The following is a 10611-nucleotide window of genomic DNA, read 5'->3' as shown; positions in this document are numbered from 1 at the left end:
CTCGCACTGGGTTTAGATTATTTCTCAACAGTGAGTGTCATTGGGTGGTCCTGAGCCAGCCACTTCCTCCCTAGCTAAAGTGGGGTAACTCCCATATAGGCTTTCTCCAAATCCCTGGATGAAGAATGCAGTCAGTAAGTGAATTTGTTTAAAATTTGAAGTCCAGACGTCTCTTGTATCGACCAAATTGAAATCAAACATCAGCCCTTGACAACAACAACTATTATTATTATTACCACTACTATTATACCCCGCCCATCTGGCTGGGTTTCCCCAGCCACTCTGGGCAGTTTGCAGCACATATAAAAACATAGTAAGTTGTCAAACATTAAAAACTTCCCAATACGTGACTGCCTTCAAATGTCTTCAGTTAAGTGACGAGGCTTGAGAATCCTTGCTATTAACGCCTCTTAATTAAGAGTGTGATATATTGTCAGCCCAGTCATCATCATCCCACAATTTGAAAAGACAAAATTAGTCATGACTAATACTGAGTGTCAAGTGAATTTGAAGCATGATTGACATGGATCTAAAGAAAGTGAAAGTATCTAGTCCAGGGGTTGGCAAGGCTTACCTTGCCTGGGCCGGTTCACTGTCGCGGAGCCCCCTCTGTGGGCGGGATTGTGTCTGCGCAGACGCAATTTCCGGCGTCTGCGCATGCACAGACGTGATTTCCGGCACCGCGAAGTTAGTCCCCGCATATGCTGTGCCGGTTTAGCACAGTGCGCGGGGACTCGCCAAGCAGATGACATGGTTCAGGGGCGGCTTGTGGGCCGGTAAAACGACCCCCGTGGACCGCTTGTGGCCCATGGGCCTTAGGTTGCCGACCCCTGATCTAGTCCTTAGAGTTGCAGAGAGAACACCTTCAGCCCAGTCTCAGCTTAGACGGCACTAGAGAAGTTCACAGAGGCTATGTCTTTAGCTATTAGCCATGAGAGCTAAATAGAACTTCATGTTCAAAGGCAGTATACTACCACTACATGCTGGGCACAAAGAAGGAGGAAGGATGTTGCATTCATCTTTGGTTTGTGGGCTTTCTAGAGCAGGGGTCCCCAAACTAAGGCCCGTGGGCCGGATAACGCCCAAGGGACTCGTTTATCTGTCCCGCAGCGACCCCCGCTGCCGCCACCTGCTCTTACCGGCGCTGCGCTGCATGGCTGCCCACTTCCGGGTTGGAGGAGCACCAGAAATAGTTTGTGTGCACCCGCAAACATTGTGCGCTTGCACAAGCATTATTTCCAGTACACATCCGGGTCAGAGGAGACCCGTGCACATGCACACAAGCTATTTCCAGTGCTCCTCCGACCCGGAAGTGCGCCGGAAATAGCGTGTGCGCACACGTATGGGCACACTTTCCTCCGCTCAATCGGCGCTGGAGACGCCGGCCCAAGGCACGGTAAATTTGCTGATCCCTGTTCCAGAGGAAACAAGATTGCACTCCAGGCTACTCCTGTGATCAACAGAAAATTTAAGAGCTAGTGATTATTGCTTTTACTGAGGAAGCTGCAGCACAGCCTGAAAGCAAAAGGCATTTGGGAGAAGTGTCATTTCTGTAGCAATAGAGTATGAGAGGTGGTTGTGGACTCTCTTCATTGGAGGTTTTTAAGCAGAGGTTGGATGGCCATTTGTCATGCATGCGTTAGTTGAGATTCCTACATTGCAGGGGGTTGGACTAGATGACCCTAAGGGTCCCTTGCAACTCTGATTCTCCGAGGCTGCATTCCAAAGCTCATCTTCATCACATTAATGAAATGTCTTAACCCACAGCAGTTCTATGAAGTTTATCGAAAAAGCGTTTCATTCTAAAACAGACAGGAGTTGAAAGTTTTAAACTTTTCTCTCTCCTTCAAAAACAAAACTGGTTTTATTTTCGGATAACATTCTATAGTGCCATATAACTAGGTGCTTGCTGCTGGTTTGATCTCCTTTCTGTGGCTGGCACGTTGCAAAATATTTAAATCTTGTTAGAAGGTTGTAAAATGTATTTGGTTTTTTCCTGCCCATGAGAATTGTATAAAAGAAAAAGGGGAAAGGGCTGACTGACCGAACCCAAAGGGTGCTCATCAATGGTTCCTCTTCATCCTGGAGAAGAGTGACTAGTGGGGTGCCACAGGGTTCTGTCTTGGGCCCGGTCTTATTCAACATCTTTATCAACGACTTGGATGATGGACTCAAGGGCATCCTGATCAAATTTGCAGATGACACCAAACTGGGAGGGGTGGCTAACACCCCAGAGGACAGGATCACACTTCAAAACGACCTTGACAGATTAGAGAACTGGGCCAAAACAAACAAGATGAATTTTAACAGGGAGAAATGTAAAGTATTGCACTTGGGCAAAAAAAATGAGAGGCACAAATACAAGATGGGTGACACCTGGCTTGAGAGCAGTACATGTGAAAAGGATCTAGGAGTCTTGGTTGACCACAAACTTGACATGAGCCAACAGTGTGACGCGGCAGCTAAAAAAGCCAATGCAATTCTGGGCTGCATCAATAGGAGTATAGCATCTAGATCAAGGGAAGTAATAGTGCCACTGTATTCTGCTCTGGTCAGACCTCACCTGGAGTACTGTGTCCAGTTCTGAGCACCACAGTTCAAGAAGGACACTGACAAACTGGAACGTGTCCAGAGGAGGGCAACCAAAATGGCCAAAGGCCTGGAAATGATGCCTTATGAGGAACGGCTAAGGGAGCTGGGCATGTTTAGCCTGGAGAAGAGGAGGTTAAGGGGTGATATGATAGCCATGTTCAAATATATAAAAGGATGTCACGTAGAGGAGGGAGAAAGGTTGTTTTCTGCTGCTCCAGAGAAGCGGACATGGAGCAATGGATCCAAACTACAAGAAAGAAGATTCCACCTAAACATTAGGAAGAACTTCCTGACAGTAAGAGCTGTTTGACAGTGGAATTTGCTGCCAAGGAGTGTGGTGGAGTCTCCTTCTTTGGAGGTCTTTAAGCAGAGGCTTGACAACCATATGTCAGGAGTGCTCTGATGGTGTTTCCTGCTTGGCAGGGGGTTGGACTCGATGGCCCTTGTGGTCTCTTCCAACTCTATGATTCTATTCTATTATTCTAAATAATTTTGAGAGATATTTGCTAAATAAACTAACGTTGACTCTGTTCTTTTGCGTTTCTTTTTGGGGGGGGTGTACTTTTTAATGACTTGATGTATAATATTTTGTTGAAAGCCGCCCAGAGTGGCTGGGGAAACCCACCCAGATGGGCGGGGTATATACATACATACATACATACATGCTGTGGTGCTGTGGTCTAAACCACTGAGCCTCTTGGGCTTGCGGATCAGAAGGTCGGCGGTTTGAATCCCCACGACGGAGTGAGCTTCTGTTGTTCGGTCTCTGCTCCTGCGAACCTAGCAGTTCAAAAGCACGTCAAAGTGCAAGTAGATAAATAGGTATCGCTATTACCTTCCAGCAGGAAGGTAAATGGCGCTTCCGTGCGCTGCTCTGGTTCGCCAGAAGCGGCTTAGTCATGCTGGCCACATGACCCGGAAGCTGTCTGCGGACAAACGCCGGCTCCCTCGGCCTATAGAGCGAGATGAGCGCCGCAACCCAGAGTCATCTGCAACTGGACCCTAATGGTCAGGGGTACCTTTACCTTTTTATTTACATGCATACATACCCCGCCCATCTGGCTGGGTTTGCCCAGCCACTCTGGGCGGCTTCCAACAAAACTATTATTATTATTATTATTATTATTATTATTATTATTATTATTATTATTAGAAGCGAGTTCTCGATCCTCAGTGGGAAGCGCACAGAGGGCACACATGACCACTAGTGGATCTAGCCCAGATAAGTTTGTCGTGAGCAATCACTCCAGCTGAAATCGGCACGTTTGAGGGCTGCCATCCTGTACCCGCCTTTCTCCACTAGGGGCCTCCGAGGCGAAAGCAGCTTTCTCTTTGCAAAGCTTTTCCTTCCTGCGCGGTCGAAGCCGATCCGACGCTGTCTCCTCCTCCACCTGCTGGCGAGCGAAAGCGGGGCGTGGCTTAATCCGCATCCCTGTCCAACCCGAACGCCGCTTTCCTTCTCGTCGCGTGCTCCACCCTCTCCGACCGGAGTGGGAACTTGTCAGCCCGATGGCTCCGGGCTCCTCCTGCCTCCCAGCAACCCGCATCCTAAGAGCTGCTGCGACTTAACAATCAACGCCGGATACAGGGGAAAGGGGAGGAAGAAGGGCTGGGACAGCGGAGCGAGGAAACCTCACATATATCCCTTCTTTGCGCTGATTTCCAGATCGCGTTGAAGCGGAGGCGGAGGGAACGGGCGCAGCTTGACACGCGCGCGCCACCCGCAGACCCTGAGCCGGACCAGAAGGAGAACCTTGGCGTCTCCCGGCAGCTCTTCGGCCGATCTCCGGCGTCCCTTGGCTTCGTTGCAGAGATTTTCGTTTTCCTCCCTTACTGGTTGTTGTTGTTTTTCCCCCACTCCACTTCCGAAACCATCCATCTCTTTCATTTGATTTATTGATTTTCCTCCTCCTCCTCCTCCCCCCATGAAAATGGCTCTGAAATACGTCAAGAGTCGGAAAGGCAGGGATCAGCTGCTTCACGAAGGGTACCTGTATCGGAAGGAGCGAGAGAGCAAGAGCAAGATGGTCTGGAAATGCGCCGACTACCACAAGTCCCGTTGCCCCGGGAGGGTCCACACGCACCACGGCAAGCTGGTCCACTCCTTGCCACACGATCACCCTCCTCCTGCCAAGACAGCCGGCACGGATGCCGAGATGCGTGGCACGAAGGAAAGGCCCTCCTCTAGCCAAGAGCCCGTCCGCAAAGGGTCCGTGCCAGGCTGCCAGGCGTCGGCAGGGGTGCCCGCTTCCCGCAAGCCACGCACCCAGAACGATCCAAAGCTCACCATCCAGCTCTTGAGGGCGCGTCTGAACGCAGCACGCCAAGTCGTGTCGGACTTGCAGCAGGGATCTTCTTCTGTAGTTGAGACAGTTCCTGTAGATCCGTCTTTGCCAGCTTCTCTGGACTTGCCTGAGCGCTCAGGTGCATTTGAGAACGCAAGATCCAAGGCTGCCCCTGCTCTGGGCAACGGAACAAATGCATCCCATTTGTTTGCAACCCGGTCCAGTCGGGAAGCCGCTCGCCAGAGGTTCCGCTTGGGCCCTGTCCCCCCTGCAGAAGCCCCCCAGGAGATTCTGTCCTGGCTGAGCGAGGCAGCTGAGCGATGGCTGTGTCCTCAGCAGCACAGCAAGGACCAGATTGTGGACATGGTCGTCCTGGAACAGTTCCTGAACGTGCTTCCGGGCAACTTGCAGGCGTGTGTGAGAGCCAGGGAGCCAGGCAGCAGCAAGGATGCTCTTCAGCTGGTCGAGAGCTATTTGAGGGAAGAGGAGCCAGCTGACGCTGTTCAGGTGCTGGCGCTGGGTTGTGTTGTGTTTTCTTTCTTTTATTGATATGTTTAAATGTGTTGCCCACTTTACCTTCAAGGAGCTTGAGGTGGCCTAGGTGGTTCTTCACCTCCCAATGTTATCCTCACAACGACCCTGTGGAGTAGGTTGGGCTGAGAGTGAGTGACTGCCCCAAGGTCACACAGTGAGCTCTGTGACTGGGTGGGGATTTGAACCCCTGGACTCCCGGCCCTTAGTCCAACGCTCTAACCACTACGCCACTCTGGGTGGAGCTCACTTAAGAATGGAATGCTGTTGTGTATCCGATTCTAATGCAGACCCAGAAAAACTGGTACTGTTTGATGTTGCCCTTTGTGCCTCTGATGTTGCAGACCTGCTGTAGCTTAGGGGGGAAATGCAGCCCTCTAGTCCTCTCTTAACTGGCCCTCTGTGCTTTCCCAGACCACAACCCTCACCAGCCCTGCTCCATGTCCCTCCTCAAGTGCTTTTGCCTGGCTGGAATTTGTCCTCGAACTATGATGGCGTTTGACTGTGCTGGGGCTACAGCCATGTCTGTTGCCCCACCCACCCTTGCCTCGCCATTGGCGTGTGGCCCCTGGGTGATTGTCTGTGAAGAGATGTGGCCCTTTAGGTTCCCCACCTCTGTGCTATAGAGACCCAGTGAGTTCCATCTCCTTGGCCAGAAACTGACGTCCGGTGTTAATCCTTTTCTGACGGCTAGAGAATATCTGCTGCAATGCATTCAGCAAAAGATCAGGGTGGTGGGTCACAGGGTTTGTTGGGGCCTGCACTGTGGGAAAAGGTTTACTTGGAGCCTGTTGGAAAAGGATTCTGGTAACCTGGATATGCGGGACGCGGGTGGCGCTGTGGGTTAAACCACAGAGCCTAGGACTTGCCGATCAGAAGGTCGGCGGTTCGAATCCCCGCAACGGGGTGAGCTCCCATTGCTCGGTCCTAGCTCCTGCCAACCTAGCAGTTCGAAAGCATGTCAAAGTGCAAGTAGATAAATAGGTACCACTCCGGCGGGAAGGTAAACGGCATTTCTGTGCACTGCTCTGGTTCGCCAGAAACGGCTTAGTCATGCTGGCCACATGACCCAGAAGCTGTACGCCGGCTCCCTCGGCCAATAAAGCGAGATGAGCGCCGCAACCCCAGAGTCGATCATGACTGGACCTAATGGTCAGGGGTCCCTTTATCTTTACCTAACCTGTATATGACACACATATCATTCATAACCAGTGTTTTTGTTTTGTTTTTGGTGGCTTTTCTTCTTTTAAAGGCTGCATGAGGTGCAATTGAAGCTATTCCTGGCTTGCAGGTGCCATGATGGAAAAGCTTTCTTCCTGCTTGTCACGCAGCTCTAAACTGCAGGAGAGCATTGCTGGAAGCAAAATGTTTACTGCTCTCTCTCTCTCTGTCGTTGATATAAGGCAGGGATACAAGGCACAGATGGCACATTATTGCTCATAATCTGGTTGAGTAACCAGTCTGATTTGGTATCTTCTCTGATTATATCTCGTTTGTGCCTGTGACAGAGTGTGCCTATTTAATCGCATTGGTGTGAGGTGTTAATCCTATGTTCCCATGACCAAATAAATGGGAAGCTTCCTGCGGATCTTCCCTTCACTTTCATTCCGTACAGTTAAGTGGGAAATGCCAAGATGCTGAGTGCTGTGATATGGAGTGGCATAGAATGGGATAACCAGAAATGGCCTGGGGCTAGACTGAGCAAAAAGGGGTTTGCACAAAAACATGCCCTGGAAGAAGGTACAGGGTTATAAAGACTAGGACTAGCCGCCTGAGAAACAGTTTCTACCCAAATGCGATTTTGGTTTTAAACGCATTGTAAGAAGTCTGTATGGGAGTATATTGTATTTAAAAATGGGGTATCAGTTTTTAGGGGGCTAACCAGGGTAGCAGGCTTGTTGGGTTTTGAATGTCTTATGTAGATTTTTCAATTTCATTGTTCTGTATGGGACAATGGCAATAAAGATTATCGTATCGTATGCTATCAGAGCCAGGGGGAGAAATTGGTTAACCATAGTACCTTTTTAGCAAATGATTCATCATCATCATCATCCTGGTGCGGTGTCTAAATGCAAGTTATTGGACTTAAGAAATTGCCTTCTCATGAGCCAGGCCTCTGGTCCATCTCCTCTAGTTTAGTCATCTCTGACTGGCCCTGAATCTCAAATGTCTTGAATACCAAGACTGAAAAAAGGCCCTCACCCAAGATCCTTCAGCTGGAGATAGAATCATAGAGTTGGAAGGGACCATAAGGATCATCTAGTCTAACCCTCTGCAATGTAGGAATATTCAACTGTCCCATACGGGGATCAAACCTGCAACCTTGGCGTTATGATCAGCACTAACAAACGGAGCTATGTGTGTGCAATGTACGTGCGCGGCCGCTTTTGTGCATTCACATCCTCAGGTCTGCCTCTAAGCTATGTCCCTTTCTCCCAAAACCTTCTAAGGCTTTGTCCAACACAGTCAACAGAAGTCTTAATATTTAATGGAATATCTCTCTTGTTTGTTTCAGGACCTGGTAACCTTTGAAGATGTATCTGTGCGTTTCACGGAGGAAGAATGGGCTCTGCTGGGCCACAAAGAGAAAACCCTTTACTGGAATGTCATGCAGGAGAATTACGATAACGTGGCCTGGATGAGTAAGTGTTCCCAGAGAATCCTGGTGCGGTTACCAACTCTTTCCACTTTTACATTACTGCAGCATACAGTTTAGGCATGCATCAGTTATACCCAGATTTCTCTTGAAATAATCATCCCCTTGTACATCTTTTATTAACTATTTTATGTGGCCATCTAGCTTCCCATTTTTAGATGCCCTTTGAATACTTTCTTTCATCAACAGTCTTTTTAAGTAGAACTCATGACATTTTCTGCTTCTGTACTTTCCTTGCATTTTCTGTTATTTTAACATTTGCTGTACACTGCTTAGATGGCTTCTATACAAGTTAGCAGTACATGCATATTTTTACAAATAAACTAAACTCACCAAGCCTTCCGCCGGACTAGATAGGCATAGGATTGCACTGTGAGCTGAATATTCAATTTTGTGACTTCTTTTAATTGCAGTAGAGAGGAACTGGTGCAGCCAATGTATTCTTAATGAATTTTTAGGACACGGTGTGATTGCTTTCCCTTGCTTCAGCAGGTGAGGGGACCGATAGCAAAAGCAGAGAAGAGGATCCTTGGCTGGAAGTGCGCGAATCGGTGGCGATGGGAAAATCCAAGAAGGCTATTTTGCAGAGTCCTGAACAAGACTTGCTAAGGCAGAGCTGCCTGGAGAGGCAGCAAAAAACCAACTCAGGAAGAGAAAGAGAAAAGGATGTTCTCTGTTGGAAGAGTTTGCAAAAACTAGACAGTGACATGGTTCACCTAGAGATGGAGACATGTGCTGATTGTGAGGACTGGGGCGAATCCTTATCAGCATTAATCAATACTCAAGAAAGTCCCAGCAAGGAAAGTTCTGAGTCTATGACTCAATCTGGGAAGTCACATGAATTATCTGAGAAGAAAATCCTCCAGAATCTTCAGGGAAACTTAATCAAAGAGGACCAGAGCAGTTTGCTGGGGCAACAGGCAAGCCAAGAGAGATCTAGTCTTCTTAGAAACAGCTTGAGGGACCCACTTCATCTTGACTCTAGGCCATGTACTGATTCTGCAGAACTGGAGGAATCACTAAGACTTGGCAGCAATCAGAAAATCCACAGCAGGGAAGATCCTGACTGTGTGGCACTGGAAATGTCTGTGGAAGAGATTTCTCAGACTTCTGCCAAGCAAGACCTGCAGTCCAAGCCTATGCAGCTTTGCTCAAACCTGATTCTTGCCGAAGTGAACGAGACAGCATACTCACAGCACAAACTTGCACATGTTTGCTCAGAAGTAAGTACCACTGAGGCCAGTGGGGCTCACTCCCAGGGAAGTGGGTGTAGGATTTCAGATTCAATCAGCGAGGATCAGAACGTTCTGGAGAGCCATCGCGCCAGCATCTCAGGAAATGATGACGGACAGGAGAAATGCCTTCTCTATGGAAATGGTCTGAGAGATCTGTCCAAAGACATGCTTCAGCTAGATGCTGAACCAGGACCAGAGAACCAGAATATCCGCACTGGTTGTGGGGGTCAAGATCAGTGCTCAAAGCACATTGTTAGCGGGGAAATGGCTCAGAGGAAAGACCTATATAAAAGTCACAAGTCCAATAGGCAGTTCACCCAAAATTCAGGTCCTGCTGGCCACACTAGCCGTTCCGATTCAGGTAAGAAGCCCAGAGACCTCTTGGCTTTAATGAAACACAGACGACTTTACAAAAGAGGAAAGTACTTTAATGGGGAAAACATGCATGCCAAGTCTGTTCTTGGAGTGCCTCAAAGAATCCAGCCAGCCGGAAAACTTCAGAAACGTTTGGACTGGAAAGACAAGGGCCTCTACAAACTTAGCCAATGCAGACTTCTTGAACCAGGAAGAAGACCAAGGCAACCCCTCAAAGACCATCTCCAGACTCGCAAAGCATTGCATCAGACTACAGCGACAATCAGAACGGCCTCAGGAACCGTACCTTCCCCTCCAAACCCCAAAAGACTGAAACCCGAGCCAATCTCTCCCTCCCCTCCCCCTCTCTACAAAATGGTGGCTGAGCCAACGCTGGCCCAGTTCATGGCTCTGCTAGAGCAAGTTGCTGCCGACGCCGTGGAGATAAAGTCTGCAGTCTCCCGCTTGCACAACTCAGTCACTGCCATCCACAGCGCCCTCGGGAGTCTCTCTGGGTGTTCGGACGAGGCTGAGCTCAGGATTTCCGACTTGGAGGACACCTCCCGAAATACAAAGGCCCAGCTTGTGAAGCAGTGTAACGATATTAAAGCTATCGAGGCCAAACTGATTGGGAAAGCCATCCAGACCAATGTCATTGCAGGGTTGTGGTCGTCGCTGAGGGGTCAGAGAGAGGCAGCCTCCCTTCATCAGCCCCCTAACTAATGTGTAAGGATGTTCTGAAGACTTGGCTCAGAGAGAGATCAAGCACCGATCATTCCAAAACTAGGCTTGGATGCGATTGGTCCAGACAACCTGTTCAACGCCCACGAATCTACCACTCCTTTCTGCTGCCTTAGAAAAATCTTTGCAAGCTTTTGACCCTCTGCTTCTTTCAATAAGCCTTTGGTGACCACAGTAAAAAAATAAAATAAAATGGTTCTTGTGCCCCTGCTGATGT

The 10611-nt window shown here is 49.0% G+C and overlaps 1 protein-coding gene across 1 annotated transcript; it reads left to right on the top strand.

Annotated features, from left to right (window-relative positions):
* Window positions 1-3909: 3909 nt before the first annotated feature.
* Window positions 3910-10376, top strand: LOC128408724 (zinc finger protein 568-like). Its single transcript, XM_053378748.1, has 4 exons — window positions 3910-5384; window positions 7924-8050; window positions 8557-9660; window positions 10072-10376. The coding sequence occupies exons 1-4, from the start codon at window positions 4518-4520 to the stop codon at window positions 10374-10376; spliced, it is 2403 nt and encodes an 800-aa protein (XP_053234723.1). The 5' UTR covers window positions 3910-4517.
* The last annotated feature ends 235 nt before the right edge of the window (window positions 10377-10611 follow it).

Source organism: Podarcis raffonei, chromosome 2 (assembly GCF_027172205.1).
Source record: "Podarcis raffonei isolate rPodRaf1 chromosome 2, rPodRaf1.pri, whole genome shotgun sequence".
NCBI classification, from domain to species: Eukaryota; Metazoa; Chordata; class Lepidosauria; order Squamata; family Lacertidae; genus Podarcis; species Podarcis raffonei.
Note: the sequence above shows the minus strand (reverse complement) of the source record. Positions and strands in the feature narration are given on the sequence as shown.

What these genes read in the sequence shown, in the direction of transcription:
- LOC128408724 (XM_053378748.1), top strand. Translation starts at nt 4,518, where the DNA reads ATGAAAATGGCTCTGAAATACGTCAAGAGTCGGAAAGGCAGGGATCAG. An exon ending in AGCCAGCTGACGCTGTTCAG is followed by an intron (nt 5,385 to 7,923) that starts GTGCTGGCGCTG and finishes TGTTTGTTTCAG; the next exon opens with GACCTGGTAACCTTTGAAGA. An exon ending in CGATAACGTGGCCTGGATGA is followed by an intron (nt 8,051 to 8,556) that starts GTAAGTGTTCCC and finishes TTGCTTCAGCAG; the next exon opens with GTGAGGGGACCGATAGCAAA.